Here is a 23,434-nt window from a genome sequence, read left to right as displayed (position 1 = left end):
CAAAGAGAAACAGCAGTTCTGATCCTCATCGGCCTCTTGGCAGCCTTCGACACTGTATCCCACAACATGCTGATCAAAAGACTCCACAGCATTGGCATCCAAGGGGACGCACTCAGATGGAACACCTTCTTCCTCACCGGTAGAACCCAGAGGATCAACCTCCCACCTTTCACCTCCGAAGCCAAGGAGATCACTGGCGATGTCCCCAAGGGCTTATCCCAAAGACCCACGCGCGTCAACAAATATAATACCCCATTACCCAACATAGTCGCATCCCGCAGTCGCCACATACTTTCCTATGCAGATGACACCCAACTAATCCTCTCACTCACTGACGACCCCACCACCACCCTAACCAACTTCACAAAAATTCATGACGAGTCGCCGACTGGATGAACACTTGCCTGCAGCTGAAATCAGGCAAGACAGAAGTACTAATCTTCGACAACAACAGCAATACATGGAACGACTCCTGGTGGCCATTAGACCAAGGGCCCGCACCGATTCCCTCTGACCTCACCTGAAACCTTCGAATCACCATTAACAAGATCATGAAATCACAGTTTAACGCGGTCTCCCCTGCCTGCTTCCTCACTCTGTGCATGCTGTGTAAGATCTTCAAAGAGTCAACACCGGTCCTGACCTAGGCTCACCTTACCCCCATGTTGTCGGCAACGTGGTTATTAAGGTTATTAAATTGTTTCCAAATTATTCTTGCAATGCCAATATGAAAAGAAATCAAATTTTGCTTCATGTTTTTCTGTTTAGACTTTACTCATTGCTGACGTACCACCCACACCTCAAAACATTTAATTTAGTAGCTTATAAACCAACCTCTTTAAATATCCTCTCTTTTTTAGGACCGTTTACCTCTTGCTGTGGTTGGTAGTAATACTACAATTGAAGTGAATGGCAAAAGAGTCCGCGGACGGCAGTATCCTTGGGGAGTAGCAGAAGGTAAGGACTTGCACGCCTCGGTTACCTATAGCTATTCTCCTAAATGCTGCTGATCTTTCTTTTAATGCTGCAGTCTACCACCACTTTTTACTCTTAGTGGTCAGCTCAGTGGCATTTTTTCCCCTCACGAATCGACCTCTGTTTGATGCGCTTTCCATCTCCTATTTCGCAGGTATTTATCTGACTCTCGTTTACCATCACGATCATAGTTTTGTCTTGTATGCAGCTTGTGCGTGTAAAACGTTGGCATCCTTTGCTTAACTATGTCACCTAGTGGTTGGTATTGATTATTTATTAAAGATATTGAATGGGTAATCCTACAGTCAGAGGTCTTCAACTGTTTTTGCACTGAGTTCCCCTATCCAAAATGTTTTGAAGTCTGGCCACCCCTCCAAAAATGTATGGAAAACATGGGATTGGCAGGGGTGAACGCAGAGGGTGCAGCTTATAAAATCATTCCCCAAGGTTATTTTTCAGTGTCTCGTAATCCACACTAAATGTGAGACTTTTGAAAGTGCAAATACATAAAAAAAATCTGAAATAGACAAAAAAAAAGACTTTTAACCAACTGGGTCTTGAACATCCCTCACGCTTCTGGGCTGCAGTGAGACCGCACCTTCTGCTCTACTGATACCTGCACAGGGTCTGAGTAGCAGGCTATCCCTGCTTGCACTTTCACCCCTTCCCCACCAAGTCTGGCCTTCACTCCAGTCTTGAAACGCACTACTTTTCAGAGAAAATGAGCTCCCACGTGTTGCCCGCCTCATTGCAGCATGGGTGGCCTCAGCATTGGTGCTTTCCCTCATGCCAATATTATAAAGTAAGACAGTCATAATTGTGATGCAGTGGGCCCCTCACACTCCTGGGTCCAAGTCCCACTGAACCTGCCTTAGTAATGAGCTACTGCCTTGCGAAGCAGCCTCTTGTTAACCACCCAACCTCCCATCCTTCTTTCTGCCAACTCTGAGGCCTAAGCTAAGGTGTCTCCTCTGCTTCAATGTTTCCCTCTCTTGGGGCATTGGTCTGATGTCCAAAGCCACACTGGCACAGCAAGGGTGGACTGAGCCCTAATACAAAGTCATAAAACGGGTTTAGGTGAGTCCTCATACCCCTTGGCCCTAATGCCGCTGCACCAATGATACCTACTTACCTGCCTACTCCACTGGGTTATAACTCCTGTGTTTGAAACCCAAAGCAGACTGTCTGCCTCTTTGTTGCTTGGACCTTTTCTCTGTGCAGGAAGGGTGATCTGGGCCCCAGTGCTAACAAGGAAAAGACTCCCACCCACTTTATGCGAATACCCTATCCATAATTGGGGTGAAATGCCCCCCACCATTGTCCCAGTGCAAATGCATGTGCTTCACTAATGGTAGTACTGCCCTTTAAAAAAAAAAAGCCCGCATTTCTCAACACATTCTTGAGGGCATCTCTATGAGGAAGTCCTTCTCTAGGCTATCTTTGATGTTACCCATGGATTTTGCTCCTTTATTCTTTCTCTTGAGTCATTACTCTGATGCCCCAGGGGTCCGGCAACTAAGGCTCTGAATATGACCCTTTGGGGCTCCTTCCTCCTGCCACCTCTTCGACGCACCTGAAAGGACATCTGCATATAAACAGGGGTTCAAGTCGGCCTGGTGCATGGGGACCAAGGTGTCCATGTGTTTTTTTTTAAATTTCACAAAAGCCGTTGCGTACTTTTTGTTAAAAGCAACCATCTCTGAATTGTTAAGGGATATCTGGAGGTTCCTCTGTGTGAGAGTGAAGGTGGGTTCGGTCTAAACTGCTTTAATTTATGTAGTCTCATCAAGCATCAAGATCAAAAAAGGTGTATTCTTTTTGAGAGGTTATTTAAGGAGGCTGAGTTTTCGAAAGTGTCCTTTTAATGGATTTATAATAATGTCTGCACTAGATACTGTCTGGTTAGCTATTACTAATATGTATTCTTTGAGAGCACTTGTTAGATCATATTCATTACATATTTATAGGGCTTTCTGTTACGTGCTGGGACCTCATAGCACTATAAATACACAAGTCACTCTTCTGTACTGCTCCAACCAGTATTCAATTCTGTGACTCTGGTCTCACAAATAGACATCTGAAGTATTCGCAATAACCAACTGACATTTCATAATGTAAAAGAATGCATTTCCCACCAATTGCTTTAATTTGCATTTTTTTTTTTTTATTGAAAGTGTGCACATTAGTTTACATGCAGTAGCTGTAAAGGTTTAAAAACAACAAAACGCCTAAATAATATGTTGTTCTTTTTAGCCATGTCTTTCACCCCGCCGCCACAGGAGTCAGGATCACAGTTGCTATACTTCTTTATGCACTGCAGCTGCTTCGTGTAAATGTAGATAACCCCCGCACTTAGCCCATTCTCCCCTCCCCGGGGCACTCTCCCCCCGTTGTATCCCTTGTGCAAATAAGCCAACGTACACACTTCTTGTGGTGGTCATTTGTTGGCCGCAGTTTTATTAGGAATACATGTAGTTGTACTGGCAGTTTGGTAAAAACTTTATTGGCATGTCAGTCTTGTCTCTTGGTCCTTCTGTCGGTTCTTTCCGGTTGGGTTTCCCCTTTTTCCTGCGTGGGGGGTGTAGCAGCTGTCCCGGAGTTAGGCCACAACTCGCTACCTTGCCGGACTCGTGTTGTGCCCTGCCAACCGGCGGGGGCTGGGCTGCGAGCGCCGTCTCCGTTTGCTACCCCCTCTTGGTAGTCCGACTCACCCAGCCGTGAGGCATCCCAAAGTGAGTGGCCCTACTCGCACCTTTCGGTCCACTCGCCCAGCCGTGAGGCATCCCAAGGTGAGTGGTCCTGTCCCGGCACACCGCCCTCCGGTGTGCCACCGTACCGACTGTTCTCCCCGTCGTTCTCCGCCCAGCGTCCTGCCTGTTCCGCAGCCCTGCGACATAGCTGTTCCTCAGGTGTGGGTGGGTGGGCAAAGATAAAGGCGGGTCCTTCGCCGGTGCTGCTCCCCCGTTCCCAAGTGTAGTAGCCAGCTTGGGGGAGCCATGCTTATATCCCCCCCCCCAGCGTCGCTCGCCCCCGCCGGTGCTTGCCCATCATTGGGCCGTTTGTAGGCGCTAAGGCCCCCATTGGCCGGGGGGGTTGGCGCCAGTCCGGCGGCTGCGGCCGGGGGGGGGGGAGGGGGCGGGTAGCCCCTGTCCTGTGGGCGCTTTCTTGGCGCCAAAAACCGGTTTTTTGCGGGGGTGGGGAGGGGGCCCGGCGTTGGTTATGGCGCCGGCCTCTTATGCCCCCGTTGGGGGCTGCCTCTGCGATAACCCCCGCACTTAGCCCATTCTCCCCTCCCCGGGGCACTCTCCCCCCGTTGTATCCCTTGTGCAAATAAGCCAACGTACATACTTCTTGTGGTGGTCATTTGTTGGCCGCAGTTTTATTAGGAATACATGTAGTTGTACTGGCAGTTTGGTAAAAACTTTATTGGCATGTCAGTCTTGTCTCTTGGTCCTTCTGTCGGTTCTTTCCGGTTGGGTTTCCCCTTTTTCCTGCGTGGGGGGTGTAGCAGCTGTCCCGGAGTTAGGCCACAACTCGCTACCTTGCCGGACTCGTGTTGTGCCCTGCCAACCGGCGGGGGCTGGGCTGCGAGCGCCGTCTCCGTTTGCTACCCCCTCTTGGTAGTCCGACTCACCCAGCCGTGAGGCATCCCAAAGTGAGTGGCCCTACTCGCACCTTTCGGTCCACTCGCCCAGCCGTGAGGCATCCCAAGGTGAGTGGTCCTGTCCCGGCACACCGCCCTCCGGTGTGCCACCGTACCGACTGTTCTCCCCGTCGTTCTCCGCCACGCCGCCAGGGAGGCTCCCGTCTTCCTGCGGCTCCCCCCTCTCATGAGACGGCGTCACCTGCAACCTGCCATAGCCATGGCGCCCCAGAGGTTGCTCCAAAAGACCCCCATACCTTCCTCAGAGAGGTGCACCCCATCCTCTGCGTAGAGTTCTGGGCGGCCCGTGTGGATGAGCCCGTGTCTGACTGACTCCAAACCATTGATTCTGCAGAATTTGCTTACGGTGAGGTTCAGCTTCTTCCGAGAGTTCTCGACCGCTTTCTGGGATTCTGCCCCGCGCCATACCTTCCTGCTGATCAGCTCCGACCAAATCACGGTGGTGCTCCTGAAGGCTTTGGCTGCCTCCGTGAGATCCCGCTGTATGTCGTGGAGGAGTGCTCTCCTCCCCAGTTTGGCCAGATCGTTCCCTCCCAAGTGGATAATCAGGACGTCCGGGTGCCATACCGCCTCTGCCTGTAGTTCTGCCAGGGCGGCCGGTAGCTGGTCCCACCTCATCCCTGGTTGTCCGTACCACCGCACGCATGTGTCCCCTGGCCGTCCGTCCTGCTTGTGGCCCAGGCGTCGCCACCAGGTTTGCATCCGCTTTATAAACGAGTGGCCTACCACCCACACCAGACGTGGTTTCCGTCCTGCTGGTGAAAGGGACAGCAACAAAATTGTCATGTGGGTGCCCAACTGCTGGGGGGGGTGCCTCCGCTTCCCCTCCCCAGCCGCCTTGTAGCTCACAGCAGCTGGGGCCTTACGTAGGTGCGGTATGCCCTTGACCGCCACCGCCCAACCGCCTGGATCCCCGCCTCGCTCATCCCATGCAGCGCGGCGGTCGTGGCAGCCCCTATCCGGAATGAATGGGACCCGAAGGCCGCTGGCGGCAGCCCTGCCTTGCTGAGCGCGAGTCGCAACATTGCTTTGAACTGAAATTTGCTCAGGTGCGTGCCATCCCTGTGCCTGAACAAAGGGCCTTCCCCGGCCGGGCGTACGGCCATAAAAGCCAGCAGGCAGCATACTGCGCAGCAGTCTTGTTCCCTGATGCATCGTAGCTTTATCAGTGCCCCCTTGCCAGCCTGGTCCGTTTTTGATCGTTTCAGCAGGATCTCCATTTCCCCTGCCACGGGGGCCACGTCGCCCGCTTGCAGGCAGTGCTCTGCTGCCCCTGCCTTTGCTGGCGCCACCAGCTCACTGAGGCGGAATGCCCCGAAAAAGGCGGTCGTAAAAGCCGCCCTAAAGAGCAGGAGCTCAAAGTCGTCCTTGGCCACTCCCTGCAATGCCCCCACTAGCCTGCCCAGCCTAGTGTAGTCTATCGGGTGCCTGCTATCCCTCCTTGTGCCCTCCGAGCGCCTCCATCCCTTCATTGCCGTCTTGATGTAGTGGGATGCAACGGGGTCGTGGCCGGTCATCAGTTTACTGTAATGTGAAACCGCAGCCAGGTGGGCCTGCGCCCATGACCTGGATTTGTTGGCGTTAAACGCCCACTGTATGAATACTCCGGTTGCTCTGGCCGTCGCCTCCACATTGCCCAGGGTCTGGATGCCGCCCACTAGCATTACGGTATTAACGTACTTCCTATACCTCCTGCTAGCCTCCGGGGTGAGAGCCTGGCCAATCAGTTCTGATAGGTCAACCCCGCCAGGTCCCATAGTGGCTCCGGAAAGGGGGTCATGTTCCGCTCCGCGCTGGGCGCTAGCTCCCTGAACCTTGCCATTCTTGCTCTGGACAGGGCGTCCGCCACCTCGTTTTCTGCTCCCGGTACGTGGCGAGCTCTCAGGTCTATGTTGCCCTCCAACTGCAATTTAATCAGTCGGCGCATTAGTCTCAGAGTATTGGGGCACCTGGCTGTCCCTCTGTTAATCGCTTGCACCACCCCTTTGTTGTCGGACCAAAGTGTCAGCTTCATGTTCTTTAGGGCCTGCTTCCATACTGTGAGTGCGACTATTATAGGGAATAGCTCTAAGAAGGTGATGTTGCTGGTCATGCCCTCCTTGTGCCAACTACTAGGCCACTGCCCAGCGCACCACTTGTTGCCCAGGATCGCCCCGAAGCCCGTGCTCCCTGAAGCGTCAGTGTACAGCGCGATCTGCTTGCTGGTCACCCAGCCTTCCCTCCATATCAGCACACCGTTGAAGTCTGCCAGAAAAATGTCCCACATCAGCAGATCCTGTTTGACTGCCGCACCCAACCTCACATGATGGTGCATCTGGTGTAGCCCGCATGTTAACTGTGTCAAGCGCCTGGCAAACGCCCTGTCCGCCGGGATCACCCTGGCCGCGAAGTTTAGTTTGCCTATGAGCCTCTGGATTTCTCGTAAGGTGGCTTTTTCCCGCCCGCAAAGGCCCCTAATCTCCGCCCTGAAATCCTCCACTTTGTCTGGGGGGAGCCTGGACGTCCCTGCAATCGAGTCTATCTCTATCCCTAGGAAGGTGATGCTTGTGGAGGGACCCGTGGTTTTGTCCTGGGACAAGGGAATCCCTAGCTCGTCTGCCAATTCCCTGAATGCTGCCAGCGTGTTCCCGCAAACCGCTGACCCCGCCGGGCCTGTGAAGAGGAAGTCATCCAGGTAATGGAGCTTCCCGCCCGCCGGGTGCTTGTCGTGCAGTGCCCACTCAACAAAGGTGCTGAATATCTCGAAGTAAGCGCATGAGACCGAGCAACCCATTGGCATAGCTTTGTCGAAATACACCCTACCCTCCCACTGGAAACCTAATAAGTGGAAACTTGCCGGGTGAACCGGGAGTAAGCGGAAAGCAGACTCAATGTCAGCTTTCGCCATGAGCGCCCCCCGGCCTGAGGCCCTAACTAAGTCGATGGCGTCGTCTATCGAGGCGTAGCTCACTGAACACGCCTCCGCGCAGATCCCATCATTCACCGAGGAGCCGTGAGGGAAGGACAGATGGTGTATTAGCCTGTACTGTCCCTGCTCCTTCTTGGGCACCACCCCTAGCGGGGAGATCACCATGCCCTTGCCCATGTCAGGGGGGAGGGGGCCCTCAACTCTGCCCAGGGACCTCTCTTTCTCCAACTTCTTGCTCACCACTCCTGGGTGTAGCAATGCCGATTTCAAGTTTTTGGAGCTGCCTGGCGGGAGGGGGCCTGAGAAAGGGATGGGGAAACCCTCCTCAAAGCCATGAACCAAAGTTTCTGCGTCCTTCCTGTTGTGATATCTGTTTGCTAGCTTCCGTAACCGGTGTGTGTTGATTGGTGACCATTCTAGCCTGAATGCCGCCCACCCCCTAGGACCCCCCGTGGCTCCCGTGTGCCCCTCGCTATTTCTTTGCGTCTTTCCTGTCCCCTTTGTGTTCCTTTCTTTTCTTACATGCTGCTGCTGGGTGCCCCCCCCCGCAGGATGAGCAGCAGTGTTGGAACTTACATGATGCCCCGCAAGTGCACTCGTTAGCCTCGAACTTCCAACATATTGCCGGGGACCCGTTGGCGTGTGATGGCCTCCCTGAACTGGCCTGCCTGGTCTTTTGAAAAGGCCTCCCTCTACTTTTGTGGAAGGGGGGCCGAAAGGACTGCTCGCTCCTCCCCACCCATGACCTTGCCTCCTTCGCAACCATCATCTTATGGATGAAGCCGGACACATCCTCCTCGTTCCACTCCATTTCGGGGTGCGTCTGCATTTTTAGCCTGAAACCCTTGTCGTACTCTAACCATGCATCACCCGGGAATTGCCTTTGTGCTTTATGTATGTTGGCTTCATACAGCCATAGGTCAGCAGCGCAGCGCGGGAATTTCTCTACTATGATGCAGGCCATGATTCTGAATGCATCAAGCCAATTGTCGAAATTTCTCTCTTTGCGCTCCCTTCGCCTTTCCCTTCTTTCCTCATCCTTCCTATCGCATGCCGTCAAGTCCAGCCCTTCTAACTGTATTTCCAACAGGGAGAAGATGTCGATAAACTCTTTTCGCCAAATTCGCTCTTTCACTGCTGGCGGTATGAGGCATGCCAAGCCTGTCGCCCTGGTGGTCATAGATGCCGGGCCTGGTGACGCCCTTACGTATGGTTCGGGCGCCGGCGGTGTCATGTGTGAGCTGCCCTGCGCACTCGAGCCCCCCCAGGCTGTGACTGGCGCCCCGTTGTCTCCCCCGGACCCGGCCGCGCCCTGCCCTAGTGCCTGCGCTCGTGCCTGCCCTGGGTCTATGAGGTGCCACGGCAAACCAGCCCGCCCCTCCTCTGCTGTTGCCGGTGCCCCTGTCCCCCGATCCCCCTGTGCCTGGTTTAGGCTCTGTAACAGCAACGGTGTCATAGATTTAATACATTCCTGCACTATTGCGCTGATATGCTCACCGGGTGTTGTCGTGTCGCTGCCCCCCGGGCCCGGTCCCGCCGCCGCCGTGCTGGCTACAGGTGGCTGGGCCTTCCTCTGGGGAGTTTTCTTGGGAGCGGCCGCCTCAGCAAGCTTGGCAGGTGCCCTCCTTATCCTCTTGGCCGCCGGGGCTCTGGCGTGCACCTGCTGCTGGCTGCTTGCCCCCTCGCTGGTGTCGTCCTGCGAATAGCGGTCCATCCAGTCGTGCCCATGCTCCTGGGACGCAGCGCGGATCCTCTTCAACAGCTCTCCCAAATCCTCCTGCTGGCGTTTCCCGCCCCTCTTTGCCATCTCGTGTGCTTCTTAGGGATCTCGGGTCCTGTGTTTAAATTGGCCACAAGGCGGGGTGCTGCCGCCGGCTATATGCACCAAAAATCGTTCGCGCTGGCACTGTAATGGTGTGCGTCGCCTCCCTCACGTTGCCCGGCAACCCAGCTTTGTTTACGCTGCTGCGGCGGAGGCTGCTTCGTGCTCTCCTTCCTCTAGGGCAGTCAAACGCTGCCTCCACCTGCCCCTTTAAGGCGCGTCCGCTAGTATTTTGCTTCGCGCTTGGGGCGGGGCTGGACGTGGAGAGATCGCTTCGCCTCAGGGCACGGGGGACGTCGTACCTGCTCCCGTACCTCGTACCTTCCGCAGCCTGGCTGGCCTCACACACTGTCCACCGCCGGTGAGAAGTGTTTCCGCCCGGTCCCAAACCGGGGACCTTTCGCTATCCCCAGCGGCCTCCTTGGGACGGGATGCGCTTGGCTGGTAGAAGGCGGCGAGCTCGGGCGGCGAACCTGGAAGGACTGCGCCGCTGCCCCCGATCGAGGCACTGGTCGTCCTGGCAGCACGGCGGTCTTCAACGTCCTCGGCAGCCCGGCAGTCTCTGAAGTCCGAGATTCTCCTTGTGCCGGGTAAGATCGCTGATTCCTTCCGTTGTCCGCTTCAAAGATAAAGGCGGGTCCTTCGCCGGTGCTGCTCCCCCGTTCCCAAGTGTAGTAGCCAGCTTGGGGGAGCCATGCTTATATCCCCCCCCCCCCAGCGTCTCTCGCCCCCGCCGGTGCTTGCCCATCATTGGGCCGTTTGTAGGCGCTAAGGCCCCCATTGGCCGGGGGGGTTGGCGCCAGTCCGGCGGCTGCGGCCGGGGGGGGGGAGGGGGCGGGTAGCCCCTGTCCTGTGGGCGCTTTCTTGGCGCCAAAAACCGTTTTTTTGCGGGGGTGGGGAGGGGGCCCGGCGTTGGTTATGGCGCCGGCCTCTTATGCCCCCGTTGGGGGCTGCCTCTGCGACAGCCTGGAAACACACAAAAATAAACAAAGTCGCTCTTCCATGCCATCTTCATTCACAAATACTGAGGCATTTGCTCCCCTGGGAACGTTGCCACAAACCCCAAGGGGGGGTGCAGCTCAATTTGAGGACCTCTGCAGTACATTGTTGCACTTTTAATGACGTGCTTGTAGGAGGGCATGGTAGCTGCAATTTGCTTCTTTCTGTAAATGCTCTTCTGCACACTTTTTATTATATATTTTTATGTAGTGTCCAATGGGCATTCACCATTTTGAAAAGGTTAATGTAAAAAAAAAAAAGAAAAAAAATGGCCATATTATCATTAAGTATGTATGTATATGCATGATAATGCTGCAGCCAAAAACAAAAATGTCTCCTGTGAACTGTATGTGCGCTCATGTGTAAGACATGCATCCATTGTAACGCCGGGGATGGAGTTTGTATTATTTTTTTCTTTGTCAATGCTGTTCAGCATTGGCAACAACCACTGACCCAGCAGAAGGGGAGTGTGATATTTTTCTAAGGTGCAATCTTTTGTTTTTACCAATACATGTTTGTAATAGATGCCTGTGAACTAAAAAGGGGTTCCGTTTTGGACTCATTCAGGCATAGCTGCTTCGCATTCCTCCGGGCATGAATTGATGCTTTTCCCAGCACCCTCAACAGGAAGGATATAGGAGTTATAGGTGGCTAATTCTTTGACTGATCTGGATCTAAGGATGGTTTCTTTCTTAAAGCAGGCTCACAGATATTCTGTAGACATCGCCTGAATGAAGGGACTCATTCATGAATTCTGTCTGACTGCTGATATATCCTCGCTGCATTCCATGAGGAATCTTGAGTGACATAAGCCGAGCAGGATATTCTGGTAGCATTTTTAAGAACACGTGTAACGTTTTTGATGGTAATATTTTAAAAGTAAAACATTCCTTTCTGGTCTGTTTCTCTACACGCCTGCTCCATTCCAATCTCAGTTACTGCCTTCAATAATTCTTTCTCGGTTAAATTATTTGCATTTGGTTGGCGATTTTTTTAGGGTAAAGCCATTCTCATGAAACGTTAACAGCATGGGACAATTCACCAGCTGCTAATATGAATAACCGAGTAATTATTGGCTTGTTCAGGTGGAGAAGAAACTTATCTTCTCCTCCAAAATGGGTTCTTATACTCTTTATAATAATCTTTAAACATAGTGTCTTGGACTATGATGTTTTTTTTTTTTACCAAGTTATGTTATGTTATTTTAATTTATTCAGCGCACAGCTACTCGGAAGTGTCCCGGCGCTAGCAACAGAAAGGCGGCCCAAAAACACAGATGTCCATTAAAACAGCAGAGTCTTCAAAGACTTCCTGAACAGACGAGGATCAGGAATGGCCCTCAAAGTCAGGGGAAGCGAATTCCAGGCAAGGCAGGCTCTACGGGATAAAGAGTTGCCCCCCAGCCGTTGACGCTTAAATTTGGGCACCTGCATCAGCAGCAGTGAGGACGACCTCAGCTGTCTCCTAGGAATGTAGAAGGTGAATCTGTCCTGCAAATAAGAGGGGCCTAATCCATAGAGGGCCTGTTGCACAATTGACAGCATTTTGAATTTCAGTCGTGTTTCAACGGGAAGCCAATGAAGTGACCGAAGCTGCGCCCGTACACTATGCCTGGAGGACAGCCCCCCTAGAAGTCTGGCGGCCGAATTTTGGACCACTTGCAATTTCTTTACAAGGTAGCCTGGGCTGCCCGCCAGGAGGGCATTCGCGTAATCCAGTCGGGAGAGAACCAGTGCGCACCACCGTCTCTCTGGCCTTATATGGCAGCAAGGGGAGAAACTTCTTCAAACTCTTCATCAGCCCAAAGCATGTGCCGGCCAATTTTTTTACATGCGATGCAAAGTTCAAGTTCTCGTCAAACCAGACGCCGAGATTTTTGACGGCCCCATTAATCTCGGGGGGACATGGAAAGCCCGAGGGCCAGAGTCTTGCTCTGAACTCAGGAGAAAAGGAACCAAACAGCAGGACCTTCGACTTTGCCTCGATACATTTCAGCTGTGCATTAGCCAACCACTGAAAGACCGAGGACAGACACTGATGAGGTCTAGCCACAAGTGAACAGCAGCTGGGTGTCATCAGCATAGGCCATCACTTTAGCCCCCAGTGACTCAGCCAGAAAAATCAGCGGAGTCACATAGATGTTAAATAGCAGAGGGCTAAGTGACGGCCCCTGTGGTACCCCCGTGGTAACCCTCAAAGGGACCGAAGCACACGGAGGGAGCCAGACCTGCTGCATCCTTCCCTCCAAAAAGGAGCTGATCCAAAGCAGCGCCCTCCCAGATACTCCAATATCCAGGAGGCGGTCAAGGAGCATGGCGTGGGGCACCGTGTCGAACGCCGCCGAGAGATCTAGCAATATCAATGCTGCTCTCCCACCGGCATCCAGGCACTCCCGGATCGACTCCGAAACCTCTAACAGTGCGGATTCGGTACTGTAAGATGCACGGAATCCAGATTGCGCCGGGTGAAGCACACCTGCTCCCTCCACGAAGTTAGTCAGTTGGAACGTGACCGCCTTCTCGCATACTTTGGCCAAACTAGGCAAAAGCGAGATGGGACGATAGTTTTCTGGGAGCAAAGGATCAAGGGATGGCTTTTTAAGTAGCGGCAGAATTAAAGCGTGTTTCCATGCCATAGGCACATACGCTTCCCGTAATGATTGGTTAACCAGGAGATTCACCTCTAAGTTGGTGGTGTCAGCCACATCGGAGAGTAGTCTAGCCACGCACGGGTCGTTAGGCGAGCCAGACTTGAGGGCTTTAAGAATTCCTATATTTGCATTTTTCCAGAAATAAAATGGAATAAGTTTTTCTTCTTGCAGTACATATTTACTGTTGACATTGAATTTCATTACTGTTCCATACATAGTGTATCTCTGTGCCACACATCACTGGGGCAAATGCCCAATGATTGGCCTTATACATGCTTGGTAGTGTCCAAACCTTGTCGCTTATCCACCAGGTGTCCACTGTAAACACGAGAATGCCCGATATTATAAAATATGATGGTGATCTGAATTCCTTTTGGTTGTGAAAACAATACTGGAGCAATGCATGTGTTCTGCCGCACTGTGTGTATACCCTGCATTAGCAAATTCTCGCCTTGGTTGGCCTCACTACACTGGCTGAGAGGATTAAATTGGAGCCAGTGTATCTTCCACCTCATCTCTGTTTGAGTTTGCCATCCCTTTTGTCTGTTCCAGCATTGTCACTGTCTGTCACATTCTTTCTTTCTGCATACCCACTTTGAACCTAGCCATTTACAATTGAGGATGACAAGGGTATAGCTGTGTCATTTGAAGGACAGCATCAGATGCATCAATCGTCTATTGTCTGCACACTGCTGGGTGAATATTGCACTCGCCAAAAAATAACTTTTCTGAAAAGGTAGCGTAACACTTTATACGTTTAGCATGATTGCTTTTGACTCTTAACTGCCCATATAAGTTCCATCTTACCATTCCAAGGTGTTATTTCTGTGAGGCAATTGAAATTGCTTGCCAGACCAAACTTATAAGGTTCTTACAAGTACTTCGAAGCAGTGAGCTTTCACTTTACCCTTATTCCCCTTTATGCAAACTTGACTCATAGCACACATGCACCGCCACTGACTGCTAGCTGGCTCCTGAATTGAGTTTTTGCAAATGTAGAAGCCGAATTGAATGGAAGTTCATGTGTTGATATCACAGACTTCCTAATTTTAATCTTTGGCAGCATTTGACTTCTGGTGTAGTTGCTTGTAGAAATGCTGCCTGTTCTGATGTGGTACAACGTTGCAGCAGGTTCTAAAACAGAACGGGCCTGGTAATACGAATGCATAATTAGATGTGGAGAGGGTGGAGTGGTGAAGTCAGAGGTGCTGATCAGAGGAAAAAAGACCCAGATGGTGAGCAAGAATAAATCTAGTTACTAGGTTCGCCATTGAGAGGCAATAGGACTCATTGGCATTATTTGTTAATACTCACTGCTGACATTTTCCCACTGTTATGGCTATGAATACTTTAACTTTTCAATTCAATCTTTATTGTGCCCTGTCCATAGCTTTCCTCCAACAGTAAAAGCCTACTATTAATACACCCACCTGAACCACTTCACATCAGAAAACAATTATGATGCACATTTGTCCCTGATGCTACAACCTCTAGACCGTGCTAAACTTTTGTTGGATGTTGTTACATGAACTGCTTTATTCCTCTATTTCTATGCTTCTCAGGACTTGTTGGCAGAAATCTCTCTTCGAGCCATCACACTGTTACAACATTTAAAGCAATTTTTATATAGTTTTGTAATGGAATAGTTTTTCCATTCTTAACTTACCAAGTTAAAAAGAAATTGCGTCTGACCCCAATTTTTGTTTGTGGGAACAATAGTTTAATGGTAGTAAATAAATGTATTGTTTCAATTGATAAAAATTGTTAAAGGCCGTGCATGGTGTGTCCTTCCACACACCTTCTTCGGTCATTAATAAAAACAGTATTGTATCATTTAATTTAGTACATTTTGAACAGTTACACAGGACATTAAATAGGAATCCATCAAACTTGATATATGCTCGCGGATTTGGGCCTTTGGTCTCCCTTTAGAACAAGGCTCAATCTTTGCTTATAAGATCTTTGAGTTGACGTGCACAATTTGCTAGTCTAGCCAGTTCCATAAGGATCACTTAAGTTAAAAAGAAGTTTCATTTCATCTAGGTAGGTATGGGTGCCATATTTTAAAAACAAGGGTTTTAATAAAGTGCGGCATGTGCAACTCAATAGAGGGCAGATACAAACTAGGTAGGCCAAAGACTCCTCATACTGATGACACAATCTGCAAGAGGCGACCCCCTCTAGGGATATCCAGCGAGTGTTTGTCTCTTATTGGCATGACCATTAGTCTGACTGACAGGATTTGCTTTAGTATTGATTTGTTCAGAGCTGATTCAAGGTATGGCTGCCTCAATTTGTCCTTCTAGGAGCTGGCTAAAATCGCGATGTGGCTGCTAAAGGACTCTATAACCCCCAAGTCATCTTGCTTAGATAATAGTCTTACTTGTTTACTTAAAATGGTTTTTAGCAATCCCGGTTGGTGAATAAAATAACCCCAGTTGGACAAATAAAGGTGCATTTCAGTTAGGGAAGTTGATAGGGCGTCTGCCCAAGGGTTTTTGCCTTTCATGAAAATGTATTTCAGGGTTGCTTTCATAGTGTTTGGAGGGGGGCTGCACATGTCCCTCGGTAATAACGGATGATCGATGCCCAGTGTTCCTAGGATTGTTTGCTTAGTCCGAATTCCTGGCGTGGGCTGGTGTCTGGAAAATCTGTTTAAATGCAATAGTTTATTGGTCTTCGCTCTACGAAGTGCTTTGTCCATTTTCCAAGTATTTCTAAATTCATAATTTGTGCAGCCTGCACAGAGTAAAGATAAGTGCTGGTTTCCTTTTTGTTTGAACAATGCCAGTTCCAAGAGGTTACCAATAGTTGATCAAATATATGAAAATGATGGTTGTTTTAACAAGTTATGATCTTCTGTGAATTGAATAGATTGTGGTTGTTGTTACAGGAATTGTAAATGATGGACTTTACCTAATAAAAGTTTCCTTTTTGTTTAGTGGAAAATGGTGAACATTGCGATTTTACAATTCTACGAAATATGTTGATAAGGTAAGCATTTTTTAACCATGTTGTGGTAAAACATTGATCCAAATATTTTTACAGTTTGACCATATCCACAGATTTTACCCAAGATACTCCTGTTTAAATGTAGCAGTACAAAATGCTGCAGAAAATTGCAAGCTATCTGTTTTGTGCAGAATCTGCAAAAATGTTGGATAGTATTAAAGTATTATCAAATAAGATAATGAAAATATGCATAGTTGAATGTCATTGTTCATAATTTGCATGTGACTTTAAATTTCGCAGATGTTTTCTTAACCCCTTAAGTGAAACCTAATTCAACTTGGTGAACCGAAAAAAGTTGGCTGATATTTTTCCCAAGATTCTTTTGATGTCTTTTAGCTTCTCTTCGCCTTTACCTTTACTTAAGGTAAATGATGCTGCATCTGTTTAGCTTCAAGCCATTTGCTCCATGCCACTGACTTTTTTGCACTAGAAAATCGTACTTATCTCTGTCATTTAGAAATAAGTCATTCCTTAGACCCCTGAAGTCTGTGTTCTGCTTTCGTTAAAGGTCCCTCAATAGCCAACTGTTATGCATGCAGAGTAAGGACAATCCTACCCACAACAGAAATTTGATTTAACATCAAGACCAGGCATTAAAAGGTATCCAGGCACTGTACCAAGCATCCTTCTGTGTGTGTCAGTGAAACACCTCCGTAGGCACCCTTTCATATGGAGTTCACAATTATCGGCCATGAACAGTGCAAGAGAAGGTGAAAGGAGCAAGTTGCGTAGCCATTTTTCTCCTGCTGCCTTGGAACCTTGTTCTGGGGGATCTGGTTGTTAAAGTCAAGGGTAATAGTGCCGAATGACTTTGTATGCTGGGCGTTTGAAGAAACAAGCCCTCACCTGCACCATAGACTCTGTTGCCTTATTATGTTGAGTCCCACTCCCCTTCTTGGTTGTCCGTGGTCAGCTGCACAATGATATTGAGCCAGTTTTTCATGCTGCGGTGCTTTTAGATAACCATGTGCCCCTGAAGAACAAGAGGCACAATATAAAGCAGAGGCACAGGGAGGTATCCACTCCATGTGACTAATCCTCTCTGGTTAACCTCAAGGAGAAATCTTCTTAGAGTCTGCAGTCCTTAAGTAGATAACTTCCTTTTTTTCCCCTTCTTGAGAGCGCTCACACTTGTAGCTCCTGTTAACAAACTTCATTGACAGTACTAGTGAGTAAAACAACAGGGTTTTAACCTTGTACGAATTGTCCCAAATAAATGACTGTGATAGAACTCCACCAGGTATGCCTCTGGGGGTCAGAGTATGATTTCTGAACCTGCGATGACTGTGCTTTAATGAACCCAAAGTCTATTGGGGATCGTGAGGCAGAACTCTGTCACAAAACACCACAAGACTCCTCGCCATGACAGGTCGAAGTAGAAAGGATGGTCCCCTTCCTGTGGCAGTCATCGTTGGAGTTGAAGTCCTCCAGTAAGTAAGTGAAGAAGCACAAGAAGTCGAAGCAGGAATCTACTTCTTCCTCCATTATAAATCTACAGAGAAGGCGCAAGGACATCAATCTTGCTCCTGAACCCCTGAGCGGCCCCTATGCCTCCCAACTTTCCAGGTCTGTTGCCAATATCACAAAAAATGGAGGCCCTTAGCAAGGCTATGCTACATATTTTCAGCATGAAGTTGGTTCCGTCTGGTGCAGCTTCGGATCCCAAGGATCCACAAGTTTGCCCTGGCATGGTCTATGCTTCTCTGTCCCACCTTGAGGTCCGCAACAGCTTTAGTATTGACTATGGTTCCTGCTCCACACTCTTCCACCTGTTCCTTCGACATCGGTACTGCTAGCACTGGAGAAGAATTGACAACCTGATCTCCGAGCTGAACAAGCTTTAGTTAAGACCACTCTCTAAGCCTATCTGGGCACAGCCTTTTGGCAATCTTCCGAGTCTGACAATTTGCCATTACCACTCTGCCATGCACAGATGCTACATCAAATTTGTGGCTCAGATTCAGACTAAAGGCAGAATTCCGGAGATGACGGGGACACATTTATCCCACCATACGATGAGGACAATCTGTAAAAAGACCTCCAGGATGCCAGTAGTCTGGATACTTCACCAGAGACGGGTTAGTCCCTCTCCCTAGTCCTGCTACAGAGTACAGTGCATCTTTTGCTTTACTGATCAGAATGGCTGCATAGGTCTTTCACCTGTAGCTCCCGAATATGGAGGTTAAAACAAGCATCTTTACAGAGGTTTTTCTGCCTGGCAGGGGTGCTTACTCAACTTCCCTTGCCCTTCAGCGAGGGCAGGTGAGGTTTTCCAGGAGTTTGGCATATAAAGTTAACCAGACCCCACCACCCGCATATCAGGCATCTCTGACCTTTTGAGATTGGGCTGAGGCAATTCTTAGGACATCCGGGACAATGCACAGTTTAGTACCCCGACCCTCTGGCAGACACAATTTCAAAACCTCTGTAATGTGTCCTTGCCAGCGCACAGCCACTCCGCAGGAGGAAGGATCTCTTTTCATCCATGTTTGGTAGGACATTACGTCCGACAAATGAGTCCTCCAAAGTGTAAAACGGGCCTATTCCCACCCATTTCTTTTTAACCCTCTGCGCCTTCCTCCCCCATCAGGGTGGCTGACAAAGAACCACATGTCTGTTATGCAGCCAAAAGTGCAGGCCCTGTTAGCCAGAGGGCTATAGATAGGGTGCCGACTGCTGCAGCATTTAACTGGGGTTTGCTCCCGTGCCTTCCAACCCCCCCCCCCCCCCCCCCCCTTCCATATTTCAAAGAAGGAACAAGGTCTTTGTGCTGTTTAAAATCTTCGCTTTCTCAACACCTTCCTGCGAATTGACATATTTAAGATGCTTTTGTCAAAGGTAGATTGGCTTCCGATAATGCTAGAATGTTCATGAACATCCTTTCCCATGGTAAAAATTATAAAGATCCTCTGGCTGCTTTGTCCCTGGATGCTGAAAAAGCATTCGATCGTATAAATTGGCAGTTTATGTTTCACACACTACAATGGTTTGGATTTGGCCCTAACTTTATTTCTTTTATTAAAATTTTATACTCATGTCCGAGGGCTAGTATTTTTGTTAATAACCAATTTTCTAAATTTTTCCCCCTATCTAGAGGCACCAGACAAGGTTGTCCACTTTCCCCATTACTCTTTATCCTATGCTTGGAACCCTTCCTTGAGCGTATTAGAACCAACCCCAAAATTAAAGGTTTTGCCTCTGCGTCTGTTGAAACTAAATTATCTACCTACGCGGATGATATATTGGTATACATGTCCAATCCGTGTGAATCCCTTCCCCCTTTTTTAGAGGAAGTCCGCCTTTATTCTTCCATTTCTGGGTACAAACTTAACCTATCTAAAACGGAGGTTCTCCCTTTAAATTCGATATGTTACCAATTTATGTTTGCTGATACTGCCTTTGCATGGTGTCCTTCTAAAATTAAATACCTTGGCATTTGGTTTGCCTCCAATATAGCGGATACTATTAAATTCACTTTTAACGCACTAATGAATAAATTGAAATCCCTTCTCCTCGTGTGGTCTCCCTTATTTTTATCATGGTGGGGTAGACTAGATACTATTAAAATGATGGTTACTCCTCATATCCTATATACGGTATCTATGCTCCCTGTCAAAATCCCTAATACATTTTTTTCCCAATTAAACTCTATGTATCAAATTTTTATGGAACAATAAACACTCCCGCATTGCTTTGAATAAACTTATTCGTACCAAGGAAGAGGGGGGAGTGCGCTTTCCTAATTTTAAATTGTACCACTCTGCCTTCTTGATTAAACAATCTTTCTCATTGGCCTTCGATTTTGGGGATACGCCTATACCTCGATGGATTATTTTTGAGCGTTCGCTTTTAAAAGAGTTTCAGTTTCAACATGTTACATTTATGTCCAACTGCACCTTTTTGTCTAAAAGCCCTGTATTAAAATACTCCCGTGAATTGTTGTGCAATACATTTCTTAAAGACCTATCCCCTATCCAATGTTTTTTAACTTCTACCCTATGGTATAATAAATTTCTTAAATATAAAGGTAGATCATTTTACTACAAATACTGGAAGGAAAAGGAGATTTTTTTTGTGCATCAGTTTTTGAATGGGTTTTCTATTATCTCCTTCCAAGAACTACAAACACGATATCAGCTACCTGACTCCTTTTACAAGGAATATATTATCATTACTAATGCTATACAAACCCAGTTAGCTACTTACTCTCTCCCATCAGAACCACCTCCTTTAATACCCTCTTCACCATTATATTCTCTATTCCCGGCTCATAAACTTAAAGCTGCCACTGTTTATAAGTTATTGTTATCTAATGGTAATGTTCGTTCTAAATCCAATATTGAAAATGCATGGGAAATGGACCTATCCATCTCTTTCTGTTGATAGTTGGGACACACTATGGTCGAAATTATTTAAAGTTTCGGCTGCAGCCAGGATAACCCAATCTTTGTTTTTTTTGTATCATAGAGCCATTGTTACTCCTGTTGCTATTTGTAAGTTTTCCCCTACATCCTCTCCTCTTTGCTGGTCCTGCTCTAGCGAAACTGGTACATTAGTTCATCAGCTATATGAATGTGCATCTGTTCTATCTTTTTGGAATTCAATTTGGAATGTATGCATGTTAGTTTTCAACTTTAATGCTACCTTAACTTTTGTTAATATCTTTTTAGGTTCTTTAGCTCCTGATATGGAAACTACTTTACCTAGCTCTAGGTTATTTGATCTTTTTATTGCATTAGCATTTAAAGTGATCCTGTCTGCCTGGAAAGACCATTCTAAATTGTCGTCAGTTACTTGGTGGAATTTTATTTGTGACGAACATAGGATTGCTTCCGTTTCCTCCTCTTCTGTTTCCCATAAAATCAAAGTTGATCTTCTTTGGCTCCCTTTTACTACTTATCTTTCCTCGCACCCTCCCATGTGATAATTCATTTTCTTTTATCTCTGGTTTTCTCTTCTCTCTTTCTCTCTCTCCTCTTCTGTCTTTCCTCTTTTCCTCTCCCCTTTCCCTCCTATCCTGTTTACCAGTGCCCTTTCCTTAATTACCCTATTACTGATTCTTTTTTGTCTGCCTAGTTATTGTAAACCAATTTCGTTTATATATTATTTCTGTATGGCATTATATTGGAATATTCGTTTATTGTATCATTTGTTTTTTTCTCTCTGAAAATTCAATAAAAACTTAAACAAAAAAAAAAAAAAAAAAGATGCTTTTGCTAGCCCAGGTTCAGTCTACCTTGGATCCTGAAGACTGAATGGTAGTGTTGTACCTGCAGGACACTTATTTTGATATTCTTGTCCTGTAGGCCCACAGATGTTATCTGCGTTTCACAGTAGGTCAGGAGCATTTTCAATTTATGGTGCTCCCTTATGGCAGGTGTTTGACTTCCTTAATGACTGGCTGGTCAAGGAAGGTCATGCAAGGCAACCGAGATTTTCCTAGAGGATACTCTTCAACTTTTTCAACAACTAGGTCTAACGTTCAACAAGTACAAATCGGTCCTTACACTCCAGAGAAAGTTAAATTATTGGGAGCAATTTTGGATACAGACCTATGCACAGCTCTCCCATCCAGAGAACCAGATATTCATTTAACCAACTTAATACAGAAACTTCAGAAAGAAACAAGCATGACAAAACCAGTAGGTCTCACCTATGTGAGAGCTATTGACTTTGGCAATGTCTTTTAACTATGTTGTAGAGCACCATGGCTGCTGTGCAGCATGGCTAAAAATTATTTTTAAAAAGGGTTGTAAGCGTTTTGTAACCTTCCTGTGTAATAGCGCTTTAAAAAAAGCTTTTAGCCATTTTGTAAAGCAGCGGGACTAAAAGACATTGGCAAAGCTAATAGCGCTCCAATAGATGTGACCTAGTGACTTTGGTAATGCTTGTTATTACTGCAAAATACTCGTGCCTCCAAAGTCGTAAACACACCCAGACGGGCAGCCGCAGCCAAGTAAGGAAAAGAAAAAATTTGGTGCCATGCGTAAATTCGTATCCCGCAAAAGAATTTCTGTATGCTAAAGTGATGTGGTAGGCACAAATATCTTACTTCGTGATGACTACATATGCCTCCCTTGACATCTGGTAAGTGCAACCACAGGATTGGCAGTAAGCAGTTTATGGTAACCTGATGAAGTTCCCCTTCATATCAATTTCCTTTAGGTTTGCAGTCTTTGCTGCCAAGAATAAAAAAATATTCTTGATCTGCAGGCTCAATACAGCTTCATCTAACTATACACACCTACTTGGGTTGTGAGAATGATATTTCAATAGCTTAGTCAATGACTTTTGCCTACACTTTTCCCCTCTTCCCTTTATTCCAAAGGTAATAAACAAAATGAAGAGAGAACCATATCCGAGAATAATAAGTGCCCCATGGTCACCAAGACAGTTCTGGTTCACAGAGCTTCTTCTCCTGTCAGCGCTACCACACATAGTATTGTCACTTCTACCAAACCTGAGTTCTTGTGACAAGGCCTACATACTGCACTCAGAACCAGCCTCTCTTTGTTAATTAGCTCGGCTCCTGAATACAAGTTTTACAGCTTTATTATTCTAGATGAATGCAGAGGAATTCTGGTGCAAGCCAGAGCTATGACCAGAAATAAATCTTGGGAAGCAAAATGGAAACATTCTGTAATTGGTGTACAAAATGTTCATCTAATTTCTTCTGCTTCGCATCATATTCATCTGTATCTTTTACAGTTGTCGTGCTCGCGTCTGAGTCCAACTTCTATTAAAGTCAACCTTCTCTTTGGTCTGACAATTATATTTTAAAAAGCCCTAGAATGACTAGAGTTTTTCCAACAGTGAAACCTACTCAAATTCCTTGACAACTTAATACAATACTTTATCAAGTTATGAAAAGTCCTTTTGATCTGATACTTAAAGAAGACCTAAAATATTTCTCTTCGAAACTGGCTCTTCAATTTGGTTTAACCTTCACAAGAAGAGTAGGAGAAATTCTGGCTTTTACAGTAAAAGTACCTAATCTACAATTTTAAGAGTAATCATTTTAGGAACTAATCCATGTTTTATACCTAAAGTACTATCATATTTTCACTTGAAAAAGCCTGTAATGCTTAAAACTTTCTTCACAAATCCCAGTACTGCAGCAGAAATAATTCATAATACTCTGGATGTCATAAGTTGATTAAAATTTTACTTGGACAGAACAAGCAAATTTAGAAAATGTGACCAATTGCTCATAGCGTATGGTCTGCCTAGGAAAGGACAATTTATTTTGAAACAGAGTATAGCTTGCTTGGTGTCTGCCATGGTAAGGCTAGCAATCCTTCGCAAAAAAGGATTTCAGCATATTCAGCTAAAAGCAGGTCTACATCAACGGCTTTGTTCACTGGAGTTTTGATAGTGGACATCTGCTGCCCTGCAGCATGGAAA

The 23,434-nt window shown here is 47.4% G+C and overlaps 1 protein-coding gene across 5 annotated transcripts in view; it reads left to right on the top strand.

Moving 5' to 3' along the window:
- Nucleotides 1–23,434, top strand: part of SEPTIN7 (septin 7) — a 495,709-nt gene that overhangs the window by 384,620 nt on the left and 87,655 nt on the right. For all 5 annotated transcript variants that reach the window (XM_085607478.1, XM_085607476.1, XM_085607479.1 and 2 more), the window contains 2 exons: nt 861–957; nt 15,961–16,012. In XM_085607478.1, the coding sequence (XP_085463604.1) occupies nt 861–957; nt 15,961–16,012 (149 nt within the window). The remainder of the gene's footprint in view (nt 1–860; nt 958–15,960; nt 16,013–23,434) is intronic.

The sequence above is a fragment of the Triturus cristatus genome, chromosome 5_2, assembly GCF_964204655.1.
Source record: "Triturus cristatus chromosome 5_2, aTriCri1.1, whole genome shotgun sequence".
Taxonomy (NCBI): domain Eukaryota; kingdom Metazoa; phylum Chordata; class Amphibia; order Caudata; family Salamandridae; genus Triturus; species Triturus cristatus.
The sequence above is the reverse complement of the archived record's forward strand: the minus strand, read 5'-3'. Positions and strand labels throughout refer to the sequence as shown.